This window comes from Strigops habroptila, chromosome Z, assembly GCF_004027225.2.
Source record: "Strigops habroptila isolate Jane chromosome Z, bStrHab1.2.pri, whole genome shotgun sequence".
NCBI classification, from domain to species: Eukaryota; Metazoa; Chordata; class Aves; order Psittaciformes; family Psittacidae; genus Strigops; species Strigops habroptila.
Genome location: NC_044302.2, coordinates 63,701,887 through 63,723,497, shown reverse-complemented (window position 1 = coordinate 63,723,497; position 21,611 = coordinate 63,701,887). Strand labels below are relative to the sequence as shown.

Below are 21,611 nucleotides of genomic sequence, written 5' to 3'. Positions count from 1 at the left end.
AAAATCCTGCATGACTGCAGGAGCAGTGACTGGACAACTCAAGCAGTCCCAAAGCTATTGATATTTAGAGGCAGAGAAAGTACCCCACAGAAGTGTTACTAGGTGTTTGCTATATTTATTAATTTTTCCCAGGCAGCTTTCATTAGTCACAGCCAGAGGCGGAATATGAGGTTAGATGGTCCTTTAACCTCATCCTTTACAATCATAATGATAAATTCCCCATCATGATTAGACTAAAGTCCCAGTTTTTCTCTCAAAAGTTTGGGTTTTTTTTTCTTTTATAATCTTAGACTCTCAGACATCAGATAATAGTGAATGACAAGCGGGGCCAATGAGCATAAACTAGCATGTCAGTCGTACTTGATAAAGCTTTCTGTATGATGAGTATAGTCTGTGCTTAAATTAAAATGGTGTGCTACTTATAACTTTCAACACCACTGCATGAACAACACACACTAAAGACTTAGCATTTTTATTATATTGGAGTATATATTGCTTTTTCTCAGAGAGCAGTGTGTAGGTATGAACAAATGTGTGGGCATCCTAAGTGGTCTTTGCATGCCTATGTGTTTCCTTAGCAGTTTGAAATAGTGTGATCTAATCCTAGATTGACCAGCAAGAAAAATACACATTTTAAAGTGACATATATGAAGTACTCAAACTGTAGGAAACTGTGTCATAAATAATCATTTTGAGAACATTTATAAGAAAAATGTGAGCTTTTGCAGTTTACAGTGCAACATTGTGTTGGAGAAATCTTCATGTTAATAAATCTCTTTAGAGAGATTTAGCATAATTCAGGTTTGGACAAGAGGTTTATCTGCTGAAAAGTAGTTGATGGATGAATCTTCAAACTTTGATAGTTCAAGTCAAATTCTTGCCCGACCTCTCCAAACACCTACAAAAAAAAAAATTAAGGATTTCTCTTCTCTGGTTTCTCTCTGCGTCATTCTCCCCTTGCCTGCCAGGAGTATCTGTCTTCCTTCTTTCTTCCCTTTTCTCTGTGGCAGTCGGTTTTCATTTAACTTCTCCCTTCAAAATCTCTCTGTCATATAAACTCAAAAACACTTGGGTCTCACAACACTTCTTCAAAATACTAATGTGAGAAAGCTGTTAAGAAGGAAGGTTGCTGGTAAGATTTGTATGTCGTGGTTCAGTTACATCCAGAATGCATCTGCCACATTTTGGTTTTGTTTTATAAGAAAATGAGTGAGTCCTGGTCGGCCTTTAGTTAATAGAAAGATGACCATATGGATGAGGGTAGGACCACATGTCCTGTTGGGTCAGCCAAACAGATGATCACTTTCTGATGCCTTTCCTTACCCTCTTTTCTATCAGAGCAATGGAGATCCTGTGCTCTGTGCATGTAGAGGCACTGCTGTAAGGGCATCTTCATCCAGACAGGAGTGTGTGCAGCCGTGCATGTGTGTCATTACCATTTTCCAGTAGTAAGCATATGGAGTGGGGAAGAATACTGACAGCATCAGACTTTTGTTTGCTAGAGAGTTGGGAAAAGGTACAGTTTTTAGGTAATCACCAAAGAAAGGAGCAGAGGGCTGGAAAACCGAATAAACAGTTAATAACTTCTTATTTTACAGCCTATCCCTAGACAATAGTGCTGAAAGCAGATTTTATGCTTATTTTTAAGCCTGCCTGACTTTTACATGCTAGGCTTGTCATTTCATCTTATTTACTTTCCTTTGCTTCAACTATCTTTCTCCAGTGCAGTTCTCTCTTCTGGATATTAGGGATCACACACTATTCACAAAGGAAAATTTCAATCTTGTGCTCATAGTAAAGACAAAACTGTATTCCCTTCCAATAGATTAGGACAGTGGCAGTCTCTTTTATAAAATTTAAGATTAAATCAGGTCATTATGTATGCCAGATAATTCTGAAAGACTCAGCTAGTTTTGTTCCTACTATGGCATCACTCTCAGTCATTCAGCGGTATCTAATTTCCTGAATGAGTGTACCATTAAATAATAATGATGAAAAGCCTACCTTTTGCCCCCTTGTGAACACTAGAGAATAGATTTCATTGATACTCTGTTTCCACTTTACCTTTTTAGCTTTTACAACTTCCATAGCTCTTATTTTGTCCACAGCAAATATTCAGGAATTAAAAAAATGCTTTCCAGGCAAACAGAGGACAGTTGTATTTGTGGGTCAGTCTGAGTCTGCAGGCTCAGGACAGGGCCACTCCATTGTGCATTTAGCTAGAGGTCAATTTGATGGTTCAATGCCCAAGGCGGGTCTTTCTTATTATCACAAGTGAAGACTATTTTAACACAGTCAAGCAACCTCGTAGAAAGCCACAAGATGGCTCAAACTCATGGTTTCGAAGTGCATCACTTTGTAGTAAGAAATGCAGAAAGTAAGATGAACTTTTCTAAAACTGTTTCAATATCAAAAGGAAACGTTGAAGGTTCATGCAGGCAGAACAAGCTTTTCCTCCTTTCCTTTCCTTTTTCCTTTCCGTTCCTTTTTCCTTTTCGTTTTTCCTTTCCTTTTCCCTTTTCCTTTTCCCTTTCCTTTTTCCTCTCCTTTTCCCTTTCCATTCCTTTCCTTTCTTTTCCTTTTCCTTTTGCTTTTCCCTTCCCTTCCCTTCCCTTCCCTTCCCTTCCCTTCCCTTCCCTTCCCTTCCCTTCCCTTCCCTTCCCTTCCCTTCCCTTCCCTTCCCTTCCCTTCCCTTCCCTTCCCTTCCCTTCCCTTCCCTTCCCTTCCCTCTCCTTTTTCCCTTCCCTCTCCTTTTTGCCTTCCCTTCCCTTCCCTTCCCTTCCCTTCCCTCTCGTTTTTCCTTTCCTCCTGTTTGCATTAAGGCCTTCAGTTCATGTGGTATAGTTGTTGCTACTAACGGACTTGTTAGTTCTAACTGAAATATTCTCAAATACTTAAAAAGCTTACTACGTGATTGCCATCACTTCCATCATAAATGTCTACTTTCCTTACTGGAGCAGTGGAGAAAGACAAGGACACAGATTGTTTATTTACTTGAGATGATCACATTCAGCCTTTGCAAAAGTTTTTAATTTGAATAAAAGAGATTGTGAATTAATTAGGAATGTTTTAAGTTTTTCTTTAGAAGGACATGTATAATCATCTGTCAGCAGAATCAGAATGTGGACGTGGTACATAGTGTAGCATAGCATAACAAGCAAAAATAAAAAAAAACTCTGCGTATTTTGCCCAAGAATCACTCTGCAAAGCTCAGTCAGTTCCACACACCAAAGCATGTTGATATTTCTTATAGAGATTACTGCACCAAATCCTTAGGTTGTGTAGGTCCACCTTATGATATTCTTACTCTTCTTTTGATAAGTACATGTCTGGAAGAATTATGTCCTAGACCATGTAGGATTTCATGTGGAATATTACTGTTCATTATCAATCTGCAATGTTCTTAATTTAAACGTGCTGTTTGGTGCTGCAGGTTTGCTCTACCTCTATAGTATGCTCTTTGAAAACAGACAGACCACAGGCATTGGTTCCTTTGTTCCTTGTATTTAATCTTTCCTCTTTATAGTATTCGTGGATATAGTTGAGTTTTGGTAGGCCTATAAGAAAAAGTTACCTCTGAGTAAGGAATTGATTATGTTGCGTGATTTGATTGGGTAGAGAAGGCAATTTGGGCAGGGTAATGTGTCGACAATATCTGTTCATGTGACCCGTGGACTTCCCTTTGTCATCCTATGCCTGAGAATATATGAAGGGGGCTGGGAAGGCAAAGGGACGTTCAACTGTCATCACTGGCATCTTCTCTGACCATTGCACCATCATCAAACGCATTGGAATTCTCATTTGTTTCAGATTTTTCCTTCATATTCTGTGCAACCCTAGATGCATTTTCATAACTACATGTCTGGAAAGATGTAGGTACAGACTTCTTTCTAGGAGAGGAAGACGGCTGCAAGTTTGACTTCTGTGAAATCTGCGTAAAACTCGTAACTGTTTGAAGCTTGATTTGGATTTTGTTAGAGATTGGAAACTTGGGTCTTTTTCATCAAAAGCATCATGATATTGGTGGATCAGGCACTGGAGACAAACATACGGCAGAAAGGGCTGAGAAAGAACATGCAGGTTAAAAATTGTTCTTGAAGCACAGATAAATATGCAGTTGATTGAGTGCGAGTGGGTTCATAAATTCCTCTAATGGACTTGACTTTCAGTAGATGAGTTTGTGGAAAACGTGTGTGGTTTCATATGACTGATATACAAACAAACCAACACAGGTAATTTAAACTCTGTAATGTTTAGACATTTTAGATCTATTGAATTCACTACAAAAATCAGAACAAAGACATAAAACTAAGAATCAGAAATTATTATCCTTTTTAGCAAAATTTCTGCTGTTCTGTATTTCAGCTGTTGTAGTTTTCTAGAACAGGTGAGAAAGGGATCATTTTCTGAGATTATATAGTGTCAAATATGTTGAAAAATATGCAAAATACAAAAAGGAAAGGCTCCTCAATACGAAATCTGAGGTAGTAGAAGCTGGTTATGTTACTGTGATAACTTTCTGAGGTGCTGGCTACAATATGTGGTAGTAATCACATCCAGAGAGAACCAAGAAAAGTACCAAGGAAGATTAGACACAATGTGAAAATCACTGAAATTGTAGTTACTCCTGAGTCTCTTAAGCCATTACCTACAGCTGACATATTCCAAGAACAGCGAAACCAGTTAGGTCCTGTACTGCTGGCCTAGTAAACAGTTAACTGCTAGGGCAGATAGGTTAAGTTTTAACCATGAAGGTTCTTGTGTATGTGACTTGAAGTGCCAGCTTTGAACAATATATTTCCATCCTGTAGAAAGTAACCAAGTGGGTTGCTGCGGGCTTGTGAGGCTCACAAATCCCAGTGTTTAGTCTCACATAGACTGTTCAAATGTCTTGCCTGTTCTGAGGACTCTAAAATTTGTCCTCTTGCAAAAGCAGATATGAAAATCAAAATAAGATATCACAAATTTTTCATCATTTTTTACCTATTACCATCTTTGATGCCATTTGGAGAATTTATTAGGATCGGTCCAATATTAAATGAAGATATGGTCCAGGTGTCAAGTCCAGAGATTTATCAATGCCACATCTTGCAGGATGGCAGATACATCACTAGGTAGATTTAGACAAATGAGGAAGAAGCATTGGACAAATAAATATGAAAGTACTGAGATGATGGAGAAGAGAAAGGAGAACAGGCTGGGCAAATGAAATGCAATCGTACTCTTAGTAAATAGAATTAAAAATAGAGGAGATAAAAGGGGATTATCATTAGACACAAGAAGACTGAGAGGAAGTGAAAGCAATACTAAAAAGGATACTAAAGGATACTAAAAAGGAAATTAGAAAGATGAGAATGAAGAATGGAAGTGACCATAACAAGGGGAACAAAGAGAATGAATGCAAACCACAAAAGAAACAATAAAACTGGACAAAATAAAATTCATAATAGTAAATTTTTTAATGGGGTTGGGAAGCATGAAAAGGAGAAAGGAAACTATAGCAGGTGAAATTCAGTGAGTCTATGGTAGAAGAAAAGTGAGATAATAAATTGAAAAACAAAAATAAGTCCAATGGTTGTGAGCTCTGTTTCATTCTGTCACACACAATCCTTTAAATTTGAGAAAAAGTAAATATTCTTAGAAATTGCGGTGTTGACTTACCAGGTCACTTTGGTTTCTCTAAACATAGGGCGTGTAATGAAGCCTCCAAACAAATGGAAATTCTACTTAACTTATGAAAACAGAAAACTGTTGTTTAGAAGAGGGTAGAATGAGTTTGAGCTCCTAATAAAAAAAAAAAAAAAAAATTTTAAAAAATAAAAAATCTGACATTTTCTCTGCTCGTAGTATGGAACAGTCTTTCCAGGGATTAAAGTAAATGTCTAACTCATCTTTGCCAAATCTGGAATAATAGTAACTGTTCTGTCTGGAGAAAAAACTGGAGATAAGGGGTGAGGAAAAGGGAGAGCTGACTGTCAGAAGTGCAGCTATGTGAGAATCTGAGCTTGTTGTGGCATCTGGGGAATGTTCCTGTCTCTCTGAGTAATAAAACCCAGCATCTCTCTCCATCATCCTGTGAAGGCAAGCTGCATTCCCTTTTTTCCAGCCAGTCATGTTGACTTAGTAGTTAATAGTGTAATTGTTCTGGTGGTAAGCATACTACAGCTGTGATTTGCTGTAGATCCATGGTATGTGCAGGTGATTAAATCTATTTGCTATTGGTATTGATATTTTAGCCAAAATCGTTTCATATGCATCAGGAGGTGTTTCCAAAAGGGCCTGAAGGCTGAAAATAATAGCCTGGGGGGGGGAAAAAAAAAAAAAACCAAAACAAAACACAAGAAAACCAGCAGAACAAACAAACAAACAAACAAACAAAGAAAACCCACAAAACAAAACCCACAAAAACAAACAAACAAACAAGACAAAACAAAACAAAAAAAACCCAAACCCAAAACACCACACACCAATCTGTAATGTTATTTTAGTGTAACCTAACACAGAGGATCTGGATTGTTTCAAGATGTTCTCTGTTATCATTGGGCAGTACCACATAGATGTCCAGAGGTGAAACTGGGCAAACTTTTTAAAGACTGCTGTACATCCAATACCATTTTATATCTATTTGAGCCGCACTTACCCTGTGGTTAGGCACACTCTATTAACAACCAAAAACCAATATCTGTTGACTCTGTATTACTGTAAGGCAAATACTAGTTCAGAAATTAAAAATTACATTCCTCAAACTTTTAAGTTCATGCTGGGTGGATTTTCACTTATTAAAATTCAAGAGCATATTTCATTGTTTATCCATTCTGTGTAAATACCTCTCACTAGGATATCTAAGTGCTGCACAAAATGTTTCTGAAAGGCACAGGGTTTATGTGATGTGTTTCTTTCAGCCTTTGCTGATGCAACATGCTGTTGCATATTCTGCTAGCCCTATGAAATATAGCAATGGCCTGGAAGTTGGAGTTTGAAGACAAGACTTCTTGAGCTAAGGACTTTCTTTGTTGTTTTTTTTTTTAACTCCCAGAACCCCCAACTTCCAACTTGATTTTCAAGACACCATAATCCTGAAAAAAAATCAGAAAGAAATACTATTTTGCCTTGTTTCAAATATGATTAATTAATGCCTATTAGTTAATTTCCACTCAAAAGTTGTGGTTCATCTCACATATTTCAGTTAAAATCAAGATCAGATTTGATCAAAATGTAGTTCAAAGCTGTCAAAAAGATTGTAAGCACGTGCACGTTTTTGTTGAGCTTCACAACACTTTATTAGTCTTCCACTGAGAGTTAAATGGGATTTTCTACTAAACGCTCCTGATTAATAAACAATCCTGAATTGTAGCCTCATCTGTTGAGTAAGTAGCCTATACATGAGAAACACATAATCTATATTTGATGCAATTAAGGATTTGTTATACTGGCACTTGCTTAAGGATTAGAGGCTCACATGGGCAGGGTGGCATTGGTATTTCTAATTCTAATTGGTAATTCTAATCTAATTTCTAATCTAGTTAGTAGAATCACATGTATAAATTCATTATTTCTTGAATTTTTTACTTATTTTTCATAAATATGGGATTCAAATGCAGCTTAATTTTGTTTCAGTTATTACACATCCTAAGCATTTATAACAATCAAAGAGAACCAAACTAAGATGGTTAGAATTTACCGAATTATAGTGAGGATCAAGGTACCTATTGGTAATAGAGTTGTAGTAAGTGCATTCAGAGTTCATTTGTGCTACGATTACATAAACCTCTGAAGTTTTACTTCAGAGCCAAGTTGCTAAAAACTTGTATTTTGAAGTTTCTAGTTTTGATCATCATATCGTACAGTTCTGTGTGAAAGTATATGAGGAATATCATGTCTGTAAGGGGAGGGATGATTACCTTCAGTATTCAAAAAGAAAACATATTCCTACTTGTTTTACAATGCTGGCTACTTGCCTTTACATATATGGTTACACTGACTAACGCTTAAGCCAGATATCCACCACGGACTGGGCCCTTAAATGATAGATTAGGCTGCAACCAAAAGTGGGATTGGGTCATACCTCAGAGCAACAGAAGTACTTGCTGGCTAGCAAGAGCAACAATTTGTCAGGGAAAAGAAAGGCACCAGCACAGGGCTAGTGAAACAACCCTGGAACTCAGGGAGTTTTTAATTCCAGAGGTATGGACAGCACAAAGTTCCTGAAGTCATATGTGCAAAGGAAGCTATGATCCAGATTAAGCAGGATTTAGTTAGAAGAGCAAACATCAGAGAGAATCATTTCTTAATATCTTTGGGAAAACTTCCATGTAATGAAGCATCATTTTCCATTAGCTGGAATGGCATTTAAACAACAAAAAAAAAAACAACCAACCCGAAAGAACCCCCAAAAAACCCAACAACAACAAAAACAAACACAAACAAACAAAAGAAGAACCACTCAAATTTTCTCCATAAAACAGACTAGTAAGGCAGGATAATCTGGAAGAAACAAAGGTTCTCATTATGTAAAATTGCACATGACAGGAAAAGCTTAAAATTATCTGACTTTGCATGCAAATTAATTCTACTTCTGCACATGAAAGGATATAAAGGTTTGAGTTTCAGGAAACCTACGGGGCATTTGTGCTAAACAACCTGTGCAAAATGGTCTATATACTGTGCAGCTGCCAACACGTGCAGGTACGCTAACATGTATATAGCTGTTGATTTATATTTTTGGACTTCTATTTTATTACTCTATTTGTCAGCTCTTAAGAGAGCATAGACTTTACCCCTTGCAAAAGCCATTGTCCTAAAAGAATTTTGCAGGTATAAACGTAGCTGTTGCTTACAAATGGTAAATCATTTGTAGGACATACACAAGTTAGAGGCCTAAAACAAATTTAAAGCCTTTCATAGAAACTTTCTACTGCTAGGAATCCATTATCTCATTATCTCAGATAAGCATGTGACAACCTGTGATGTCATAACTAGTAGAAAAACCTGCTAATTTATGTACCCCACTGTTTGCAGTACATCTAGCATGAGGAATATGTAGTAACCTGTTGACCTGGAGGGTGGTGCTATGCAAAACTGTAGAGGCCCCTTGATCACACAGATATACCTGCTTTCATGACCAACTGATGAGCCATTCCAGCTCAGAGTTGCCTTATACATGCCTGTACACAGCTGCGGTAGGCTCACGATTTCTCGGAAGGTTGAGAATTCTGTTTCCACACTGCACAGGTGAGCAGAAGGTTAGGCTGACTGCACATGCATTGTGCGTAGGTTCATGGAACCTTACTCTCCCCACCCTTTGGCACAGCTTGGGCTCACTGCATTTGTCCATAGTAACTCTGTCTTATGTGCACCCTAAGCTTTGAATTCTTTTGTTGCATCCTGCTTCTGGAGAACTTGTTGTATAGCTGCACATTGTGTGGGAAATGTGACAGATTTCCAGCTGTACACCACTTCTGTACCCACTGCTATGCAGTACCTGCTCCACTGGGTCAGCCGGGGGCCCCAACATCCCAAACAAAACCAAATAATTAACAAATTCTACAGCCAAAATTTCCAAGTAGAAAATGAATGTAGGGGAACCCACTTATCTGTCCTGATGAAGGAGAAGAGGTGGCCAGTGGAATATCAGCTTAGATGCACCTACTGTCACTCAGTGTTAAGATGCAGAAATTAAAGACATTTGTGCCGAGGATAGTGAACTAGATCCTGTTAGTTTTATTTGTGCTGATCTCAGGGGTGAACTTAGAAGTAGTATGCAACATACACAGTTACTTCTATAAGCACACTTCAAAACATGAGTAGTAAATGTATTCTGTAGTAAATGAGGCATTTTATTCACTTGTTGGTCTATAGAAAAGTGGGTTACTCATGTTTAGCTCTTCATAAAAAGAATTAGTAATAATTCATAAGACAGTTATAGATTATTTATAAATATACTCACAATATAAAATATTCATGTTTTTCCAAGAACTGGGAAAACAAAGTAGGGCTTCTGCAAAGCATGGTAGATTTTTTTTAAATCCCTTTTCACAGAACAAAGACATTATGCAGGGTTTTTTTGCTTTCATTTCCAAATTCATTCATTTCTTCTAGTTTGGTGGTTTAACTTACATGTTCATGCACTACCGCTATGTCAGTGGGGAAATAGGATTATTTATTAACATGAAGGCCTACAAGTTGCCACTGATGCACATCAGGACAAATATTATGGTATGTATGTACTCTTCTGGAATCACAATTGCCAGAAAGTCTCTCAGTGGTTCTGTTGCTGGCCACAAAGGCAATAACACAGTAATGAAGCTTTAGGTTGACTGTATAAATCTTTTCTGCAATATTGCAGTCTAATTTACGATATTGCACCAATATCCACAGTAGCTGACACTGTGAAACACTTAGCAATCTAGTCTACCCTGCAAAAATCTATGCCTATTGAAATGCTCCAAATAGAAGTTATTTTTTTAGAAATTAAGATAGTGATGAGACTCAGAGAAGTGATTTTAACTCCCAGGTCTTTGGTCCTATTCATCTTCTTTTTGGATGACCAATTATATGAAATGAAAATAAAAACACTGTTTTGTCCGTATTCTATTCATTACATCATAAGTGACTACCTGTCTTTTATTTTTTTATGTACTGGAAATGCTAAGATCTCAGTATGTGAGACAGAGATGTTATTAAACGAGAAAGTCATGTGAAAATTTGTGTGAGATGTTTCATACATACCTGCTCTTGAATACAAGCTGAATATTTTCTTTGAAAATCTGAGGGAAAAAAAAATATCTCTGGCTTACAAACTATTTTCAATAACACAGAATAAAAATTCTGAGACCATTCTAAGTAGGAAGACCTTTGATTTTGGTATTAGACCTTTGCCATCTTGAAACATTTTAAAGCCTGGCACAAAGTTTACATCTTCTGGATGTGTGCTATGAGAAAGCAACTCCAGTACTACAGTCCAGTTTTTCATCAGCATGGTTTTATCTCAACATTGCTTCTTTTCTGACAGCCTCAACTCAAGCAAGAAACTCTTGTTATAATGATGATGTCCTTGGCTTTGCGAGGAATGTATTACCTTCCAATTTAGCATCTCACCTCCTAGCCTGACATTCTCCTTCCGAATGAAGTTGCTGAAACGAGAGGCTCCTTGTGGATATATCAGACACTTCTAGCCCATTTTTTGCAGGCTATTGTACAATGTGCATGAACAAGCTGAAATAGAGCTGTTGCAGAGAATTCATGACTCTTGAATTTCTGACAGATCCAAAAGGAAAAAATATGTTGATTACCAGTTAAAGAGAAGTCCATCAGCTACCTTTTTGCCAAGGTCAGAGGTTCTATCTTAGTGGCATCGCATGCCAGGATTTTTCAAATTGATCCAGGCATGATCAATTCTTAGTTTCATAGATGCAAAATTGTTAGCAAATGCAGTGTTAATATCTAATTAGGAATAGTCAATCAATGTCTTCCTAATCACTGAAATTTTTCTACAGAATCATAGAATGGTTGGAAGGGACCCTCAAAGGTCATCTAGTCCAACCCCCTGCAATGAGCAGGGGCATCTTCCGCTAGACCAGCTTGCCCAGAACGACATCCAGCCTGGCCTTGAATGTCTCCGGAGATGGGATACCTACTACCTCTCTGGGCAACCTGTTCTAGTAGGTTGTAAATGTACACCCTCATTGTAAAGAAATTTTTCCTCATGTGCAGGCTGAATCTCCCCTCTTTTAGTTTAAAACCATCACCTCTCATCCTATCTCAAAGGGCCCTGCCAAAAAATCTCTCCCCATCTTTCCTGTAAGCCTCCTTTAAGAACTGAAAGTCTGCAATAAGGTCTCCCTGGAGTCTTCTCTTCTCCAGGCTGAACAACCCCAACTCTCTCAGCCTTTCCTCATAGGAGAATTGCTCCATCCTGATGATTTCTGTGGCCCTTCTCTGGACCCTGTCCAACAGGTCCATATCTTTCTTGTACTGCGGACTTCAGATGGGGTCTCACAAGAGCAGAGTAGAGGGGCACAGTCACCTCCCTTGACCTGCTGGCCACACTCCTTTGGATGCAGCCCAAGATACAGTTGGCCTTCTGTGCTGCAAGCGCACACTGCTGGGTCATGTCCAATCTTCCATCCACAGTACCCACAAGTCCTTCTCCTCAGGGGTACTCTCAATCCATTCATTCTCCAGCTGGTATTGATACTGGGGGTTTGCCCCAACCAAGGTGCAGGATCCTGCACTTGGCCTTGTTGACCCTTATGAGGTTCACATGGGCCCACCTTTTGAGCCTGTCCTGGATAGCTTCCTGTCCCTTGGGCATGTCAACTGCACCGCTCAGCTTCATGTCATCTGCAAACTTGCTGATGGCCCACTCAATCCCATTGTCTATGTTGTTGATGAAGATATGAAAGAGTACTGGTGTCACTATGGACTCCTGAGGGATGCCACTTGTCACTTGTGTCCGTCCAGACATTGAACCATTAACCATTACCCTCTGGATGTGGCCATCCAGCCAATTCTTCGTCCACCGAACAGTCCACCCATCAAATCCGTCCCTCTCCTGTTTAGAGAGAAGGATGTTGTAGGGGACTATGTCAGAGGCTTTACAGAAGTCCAGATAGATAACATCCATAGCCCTTCCTTTGTCCGCTGATGTTGTAACTCCATCATAGAAGGCCACTAGGTTGGTCAGGCAGGACTTGCCCTTGGTGAAGCTGTGCTGGCTGTCTCAAATCACCTCTCTGTCCTCCATGTGCCTTAGCATGGATCCTAGAAGTATCTGTTCAATGATCTTCCCAGGCACAGAGGTGACAGGTTGGTAGTTCCCAGCATCCTCCTTTCTACCCTTTTGAAAGATGGGTGTAATATTGCCCTTTTTCCAGTCACCAGGGACCTTGCCTGACTGCCATAACTTCTCAAGTATCATGGAGAGTGGCTTGGCAGCTACATCAGCCAATTCCCTCAGGACTCTGGGATGGATCTCATCGGGTACCATAGACTTATGTATGTTCAGGTTCCTCAAACGGTCATGAACCTGATCATCACTTACAGTGGGAGGGACTTCCAGAAACATACTTTCTAATTTTTCCTCCAAACTAACAAAACAATATATTTTTCTAAACAAAAATTATTTATGGAGAACAGTGAAATTTACAAAGAAAAAAAATCTGTTTGCTGAAACTCATGGAGCATTTCCAGAAGAAAATAAGAAGCAGAAATCAACTTTGTGTTTAAAATATTTTGTTTCCGAAAGACATCTACAAGAATAATTGAAAGAGTTGCATGTCAGTCTGAAACTTATTCATTTATGATAAATTAAGGTTTACATGAGTTGGGCTTTTTTAGACTCACTGAAGCTGTTTTACTAGCCTCAAATTAGAGATTGTTTTCATGGTGGATGTGTTCCTACATGATCAGGGAAAAACAAAAATACCATCTGATTAACCACAATGAAACACAACTGAAACACTTGCAGAGAACTGCTATGTGCCATGCAACCGTTGACTAACTATCATTATATTTTTAGAATTACGTAGCTGATCGATATCTAGCAGAATACACCAGGACTGAACAAATTTCCAGTACACTGAAGGAACCTGCTTTAGGAACAGTTTGAGATACATAAGGTGACTGCATGTATAATGGTTTTTGAGCATCAGTCCAAAGTTAGAAAGTTTTTCCCTTTTAGTCATATAAGGCTGTGAAGACTTCGCTCCTCTCATAGCCGGAAATCTTCTGAACTCATACGAAACTGTATATGGCCAATGTGCTGTATGTCATGGGGATATTCAGACATATTGTCTCTCACCCTTCAATTTGCTAAGGAAGATGAGCCAAACTCGTCTAATTTTGTCTTTTAGGATGGGGTCTTGATTTCCCATATGCTCCTTCTGGCTTTTTCCTCCATTTGTTCCAGTTTGTTCTTTTTGAACATGGGTGAGCATAACTACAGACAGTATTTTGCATGGAGTTTCATGAGTGGCTTGCACATTGGCACTGACGTGCCCATATTTCATACTGAAAATGCTTTGCTATGTGATCCTGAAAGGATCATACATGCTTTCTTTGTGGTCTTGCTATACCAAAGCGTCAGTTCTCCTGTGATCAGCTGGATCACACCTTTCTCTTTTCTAGTATTTCTTCCTAATGAGTTCCCAGTTTACATCAGAATTCATTAATCATCAAGTAAGTTACTTTGCATCTTGCACTGAGGTTTCTCTATTTCCATTAATCCTTATTGTCATCCAGGCCCTGTTTGACTCATTACTTAGAATACTTCTTAATATTATCATATTAGAAGATGTCACTACCAGTTCTACTTCTTGTTTCAAAGTTATTAATAATAATGATAGGTTCAGGCTAAGTTTTTCAAGACACTTTATCAGTAGTACTGTTTCACGTAACAACTCTACCCATTAGTTAGTTGTATACATTCAAAACTGTCCACTTATATTCAGCTTTGCTAACAATTTCATATCTGGCATTATAGAAAATACTTTACAAATGACCACCTTCAGTAAATGTTAGGATCAGGCTTATAAACACACCACTGGAGGGGTTTTTTTGGTCCATAATGAAATAAAGTGGGCCCTACCAGTCAGTTTCCAGAAGAAAATACTACACTGTCAAAGAGGAATGCTAGTTAAAGATTTCAGCTAGTTTTGGGCCTCCTAGTCAGAGTTCATGTTAGATCTGCCCTGTGTTCAGTTTTTTGAGCAAGGACTGGAACAGGAAAAGTGAAGTGAAATCCTTATTCAACCACCAAGAACTCATATCTTAAAAAAACTATCAGCAGAACTAAAAATGATACAAGGTTTTGCTATACAGTGTGGTATAAAGAAAATCTACACAAAAAGCAAGTACTGATAGAAAGTTCAAAAAACTTGGTAACATTGGAGTAGCCAGACCAGTAATAGTTAAATGATAAAATAACTCCTTCCAATTCTGTATTAAAACTTCAACTGAAGAGAGTCTCTCATCAGCCACCATGTGATCATGTTGGGAAGTATCGTCAAGAAGAATATTCCAGCAAGAATTTCATTTTTATTCATCTTCCAATAGCAATTGCCTCACAAAAAAAAAAAAAAAAAAAAATTATTTGTTTTTGGACTAGGCATAGTCCAGCAGCATTTCTTTTGTCACCTGGTAGGAAACGAAAACCTGGGCAGCCTTGTGACATGAAGTTCTATGCTGCATGCTCGATTGCAACCAGATGTATCATATTGCATGTATTAATATGGTAAAAAAATTGTATTATAGGATTCTCAGGGAAAAATGGGGGTTTATTGCTAACATTTAGAATGCACTTTTAAGGGATGCAGTTTTAAGCATGAGTGAAATGAATGTGGGTAAACAAGTTTTCCAAACAAAATTCATCCTTAGCTTAAATCCCTTAAAGTTAATGGAAGTACATGTAGGACTTATAATTCACTCTTCTTTAACAAAGTTTTAAATTTTTCTTTCTTATTTAACTCCATTTCCCAAAACTACTTTTCCAGTAAGACTTTTGAAAAGAACTTACTGCTTAGGTAAAGCAGCAATTCAGGGAAGTCCTCAGTATCAATTAAAAAATTAACCAGTGAGCTTTGTGCAAATCATTCTGTTAATCACTTTGCTATATTCTACCCTTATTACTCTCGTTAGCATGGATTTTATAATTCTGCTTATAGTTTTATTAACATAAATAAACACCATGTGCTTTCCTTAAGTTATGTAATAAAAGAGCCAACACTGACAGTAGATATAGCCATAACAAAGCATGCTGAGAGTCTCTTCAGGAAACACAATGTTTGCTTGTAAAGTGGTTCCAGAGGCACTTACAATATTTTGCTGTTGCATATAAGGACTGGTGGGTTTTTTAACGTTTTAATGAATAGTTCACTTAACTTTTTGTCAGTGATTAAAATCAACTAGTTCTGCTGCCAGAATCCTTTTGAATGTCCCCAGTCTCAACTGGTCAAGAAGTGACAACCAGCTTTTTCAGTCATGTTAACACTAGCCTAGTGTCAGATTGGCGTTCTCTAAATCCAGAAAATTTTCCCGGCAAAGTCTGTGCTGGAACTTTTGCAGTGGGGTCCCACCTAATTATACTACAAGTGTTGAAATGAAGATGTCTCTCCTCTAGTTCAAGCACTAGTTCACCTCTCTCATAGTGTCCCCACTATGGGATCTGCAAATCAAGGAATATGCTGCCAAATTTGGAGAGAATTCAGAGGAAAATTGTCAGGACAACTAGAACTGGAAAACAAGTATTGCATTGACTTGTAACAGAATATGCTTATTTTATCAAAGAGAAGGTGAAAGGGCTATCCAGCTGCAACCGTAAAATGCATCTTAATATAGCAACAAAAATATCATAGAGAGGACTTTAAAACAGCAAGCAACGCTATTGGAAGACCCGGTGATTGGAAACTGACACCATGCAAAAATCTAGATTTCAAGCAAACTACAAAGTCATGACTGAACATGTTAGGAGGCCTTGTAGCTTCTCTATGCTTTCAAACCAAGATTCAGTATTGAAAGAAAAAAAAAAAAAACGAACCATGGTTTATTTCCACCTTAACTATTATATTTAAAAAAGAATTCTAGAAAATCCAGGTTTGTGCAGTGGAACTGACAAGGTAGCTATACAGTCCCTTCTGTCCTTAAAATCTATGATTTTCTGAATGTCATTTTCTCTAATATAAAACTTTACTGTCACAGTGCAGTAACTTCAGTCTGATTTTTTTTTCTGTGTTCTGTGATGTTTTGTTTGCTGGCTTTGCATTTTTTTGTTCCTTTTATTTTTGTGTTTGGTTTTTTTTTTTTTTTGGTTTGTTTGTTTGTTTGTTTCGTTCTTTCTTTCTTTTATTCCAGGAATTGGTCAAGGGGTTCCCGTGGTTGCCCTTATTGTGGAAGGAGGTCCCAATGTTATCTCCATTGTTCTGGAGTACCTGAGAGACACTCCTCCCGTTCCTGTTGTGATATGCGATGGCAGTGGCCGAGCATCTGATATCCTTGCCTTTGGTCACAAATACTCTGAAGAAGGAGGGTAAGTCACTTTGTAGTGTGTTTTCTTTCTTCATCCACAGGTTCAACTTGATGGTAAGATAGGGCCCAGGAAATTATTAGCAATATAGTGCAAAAGCAATGACTTCCTCATGTGGTTGTTTCTGTCATCAACACAGGTGAAATATCGAAGGTATCCAGATAAAAAAAGGGAGAGCTAAAGCAGTGCTATTGACATCGGGTCAAACACGCCTGCTCAAGCATAGCAACTTAGAGTCAGTTGCCCAGGACTGTGTCCAAATGGCTTTTAAATATCTCCAAGGATGGAGACTCCACAACATCTCTGGACAACCTGTGCTAGTGCTTAGTTAGCCACACAGTAAAAAAAAGTATTTCTTGATGCTCAAAGGGAATGTCCTGTGTTTCAGCTTGTGCCCATTGCCTCTGGTCCTGTCACTGGGCGTTTCTGAATAGAGTCTGGCTCCATCTTCTTCACACCCTCCCTTTGAGTATTTATATACGTTGATGAGATCCTCTCTGAGCCTTCTCTGCTCTGAGCTGAACAGTCCCAGCTCCCTCAGCCTATTCTCATATGTGAGGCAATCCAGTCCTTTCATCATCTCTGTGGCCCATTGCTGAATGCTCATGTATGTCCATGCCTCTCTTGTACTGGGAACCTAGAACTGGGCACAAGACTCCAGGTGTGTCCTCACCAGTGCTGAAAAGAAAGGGTCACCTGCCCCCAGGATACCATTAACCTTTGTGGTTGCAATGGCACATTGCTGGCTCATGTTGAACTTGGTGTCCACCAGAACCCCAGGTCCTTTTCTGCCGAACACCTTTCTTGCTGGGAGGCCCTCAGCATGGGGTGCATGGGGTTGCTCCTCTTCAGGTGCAGGCTGCTTATGCTGCTCATTGAAAAATACTGGAGCTTTCTTGGCCCATACCCTTGCGGCTGCCTTTGCCTTATCCTTACGTGGCAGCAGCAGGCACTCTCGAAGGGTTTGCAGGTGTTCTGCAATGATTGTGAACCTTGTTCCCAGAAGTCCCCAAAGTAAAACCAAGAGTCTGCTGCTCGGAAATAAACAATAAAGAAGGATTTAATAATTTGAAATTGGAACGAAAACCTCCTCCGATTCTATAACTAAGCGCTATTTCATGCTTTTTGCCTAAGTAGCTGCAGTAATTTCTGATCAGGATTTACCAGGAAGGGACTGATTTATTTTTTGTCTGTTAGAATATGTGAACATACGTATTCACACCTACAACAGGGTTGTGCAAATAATGAAAACTAAATCCATAAACACTGGGCTCTAGACCAAGTGCTATTACGTGGTGGTTTGGGGTTTTTTTTTTAATAAATGTAATCATGTGCTTATTCAGTATTCAGCCTAAAACTCCTACTGGGAACAAGATAGTTTTCCACAAATATTTAAATCTGTTTTATATTCAGGTTCATACAGAATCGGTGCTGAATCTGGGATAGATATGAATGTGCCAGGTTTCATCTGAAGCATTGAGAAGCTGTTTCTCTGTTTTCAGTGACCTCACTGTTAACACATTTAACATAACCTTACTCAAACGTGTTTTATTCCTTTGATTGCTATGTACTTATACAGTTTCCATCTACTTTGTTCTGATATCTTCATGAAAAAGAATATAGCAAGAAGAGAATGAATGCAGCTTATTTCGATATATAAATGGGATTTATGACGGAAAGAGACTTTTTACAAGAGTCAAGTAGGAATAGGACAAGGGGAAATGGCTTTAAGATGAAAGAGGGGAGATTTAGATTAAGTATTAGGAAGAAATTCTTTACTGTGAGGGTCGTGAGACACTAGAACAGGTTGCCAGAGAAGTTGTGGCTGCCCCATCCCTGTAAGTGTTCAAGGTCAAGTTGGATGTGGCTTTGAGCAACCTGATCTAGTGGAAGGTATCCCTCACCACAGCAACAAGTCAAACTAGATAGTCTTCAAAGGTCCCTTCCAACACAAGCCATTCTAATATTCTGTGATTTGATTTCATTACCACAAACTCCTGCCTGTAAGAAAAGCAAGTGATAGAATCACTAGAGGCAGAACAAGCGAGTAATTTCTTGCCTGAGACACCAAAATCTGGCTTTGCAAAAGCTATTATTCTCCCTTAGTGTGGGTTTTCTTTCTGTGGTGGTGCCATTCCAGATGGTACCTGCAATACTATCAAATAGCATAATTATTTTTTCCTGTTTACCTTACTCTAAATAGAATGCCCTAACTATGAAATTTGAAAAGCTAGCTAGTGGGAATTCTGTGTGTTTGCCCTGCTTCAGAAAACAGCATTTTAAAATGCAGTAATACTTTTAAGAATACTGCTAGTAAAACACCAATATTACTTACATTCATAAAAATGTTTTAACCAAATGCATTAGACTTCGGATGCAAATTGGGTACTCTCTTCTGTAACTTACTTTTTAATAGTGCTTAGCAATATGAGGAGACTACCGAGTAATTGGCACGTTAACTGAATTCAGCTACTAGCTTGTTCTTTTAGATGGAATCTAAATAGGTTATACAAAACTGTGTCTATTAGACTCTAAATCAGTGTAGCACGTCCAAATTGCATGCAGAATTTAATTCTGTCATCCACTGTGCAATTACAGTCCAAAGTCAAAAACCTAGTTTTATTCTGGCTGCTGACTGTGAATCTGGGTCTTCTCCAAGACCCAGTATATCGTCCAGCTGCTGTGCACTGAATATCTGGTATAAATCAGTCAAAACCCACATAATTCATGGCAGCAACAGACTCACCAATTGCAAGTTGGTATTATTATGCTGGTTTTTCAGTATCTTAAATTTTCTCTCATTGCTGACCAATATGGATTCATTTTCTACATACAAGAACATGAGTATATGTGTACTAAGCACTCCTGTGAATTTTCAAGTTTATTTGAAAGTTTGTTTCAGGGGGAGGGAGGGAAGGGGAGCTATATCTGGAGGTGAAGGAGGACAAAGTATACCTCTCTGCCTGAGTGTGATGCCAGCGTGTCCCCTCAGAGGGATGCTGAAGTGTTGAACAGCTGCATATTTGCCCAATAGGTCCTTTTGTGTTGGGTTTCACAGAATTTTGGTGTGCCTGCCTCCCCTCCTTGTTATTTATCCTTCCTAACTGATTTCACATAGCAGAAAAATTAATAATATTTTACATTATTCAAGGTGCGGTACCTCTCAAGGTGCAATGCCAACATATGTATGTCCTTGAGAAGAGAAGAAATAAGCTTGCAATAAGACCTGGTTATAGGCTTTCCTCATGAAAAGGCAGACATTTCACTCAGCTAGGGAAGTCTTTGGGTGCATATTGTAACTGTAAGTCTGCCTGCACTGCCTTGCAGGAGGTGCTGCCTGCAACTGTGCGGTGTACTGAGAACAGGTCAGAAGGAACTGTGAAGCATACCTTGAAGTAAAGATGCCTTTGGAGGTAGATCAGTTTTGAGGCCTCAGTGTCTCATCTCTCTCATTGAAGTTCCAGGGGGAAGGCAAGGCCGATATGCCATTTCCCACTGAGCTGAGATTTCAGTGCTATCAGTAGCAGATATGCAGAATTAACACAGGTGGGTTTTTTTAAGTTTGACATGACTTTAATATCAGGGACTACATATTGCCTTGGTCTGAAAAGTCTTAAGAATGTACAAGGTGGCTAAATTTCACTACAAGCAAATGAAATTCTACTGAGGATTTTAAGCTGAGTAAGTTTCCAATGTATTTTACATCTTAATGACAAACGAGCTGTGTACACCAGATAACCTAGATGAGAAGGTGTCTTAAACGCAACCTTCCCCATGCAGTGAATTGGAATTTGGCTGCTCGTCGCTATTGGCCCTAATTTAAAGTTCAGGTTTTCCAGGCTATGAAGCACTTCTCATTTACTGAAAAGTTGAAAATGTGTTGAACAGTGTTGAGAGGTAAGATCTTAAAATGAATCTTAAACACTCAAATTTGGTCCCTACTAAGCCCTAAGCAAGTATACTAGTTACTAATAAATCTCCTCCACATAAAGCCAAAGTATTTTTGACTGTATAATTGAGGATGCCTTCTTATTTCATTGTCTTGGATAAAAGCACAAGCTGGAAATAAAATAACTGTAAAGTGCAACTATTTATAGGATTGCTTAGCAGGTTTTAATCCTCAGAGATTTTTTTAATTAAACACTGAATTTAAAATGAGAAAAATCAAACTCTAGATTAAAACTATGTCACTTCTTAGACAAATGTTTCCTTACAGAATGAGAAATGACTTGCAACATTTGAATGGAATCTCCAAGCTCAGTTTATAGCATATTAACTACTCCAGCAGTTCTACTCCTGCAAGCATGAGACCCTTCAGGGGTTCAATTCAATGCCATAAAAATATACTTCTTGTGTAATATTCACAGGGGAATATAAAATATTCTCTGTGCTTTAAATGAACATCCGCATATAAGAATCATTAAAGATTACCTTTGGATTGATCTGTCTGTGCAATCCACTGTGGCATACCTTTTAGGCTTCATAACTGAAGTATATTACTTAAGTCTCTTTTTTTTTTTTCTAATAGGGAAAATATAGGTATTTTTCACTTCAAGCAGAAGGAATTATAATGTAGGTATGATGTGGGTCT

The 21,611-nt window shown here is 38.4% G+C and overlaps 1 protein-coding gene across 13 annotated transcripts in view; it reads left to right on the top strand.

Moving 5' to 3' along the window:
* The window catches only part of TRPM3 (transient receptor potential cation channel subfamily M member 3), a 259,596-nt gene that overhangs the window by 140,405 nt on the left and 97,580 nt on the right, over window positions 1-21,611 (top strand). For all 13 annotated transcript variants that reach the window (XM_030512603.1, XM_030512601.1, XM_030512612.1 and 10 more), the window contains exon 7: window positions 16,849-17,023. In XM_030512603.1, the coding sequence (XP_030368463.1) occupies window positions 16,849-17,023 (175 nt within the window). The remainder of the gene's footprint in view (window positions 1-16,848; window positions 17,024-21,611) is intronic.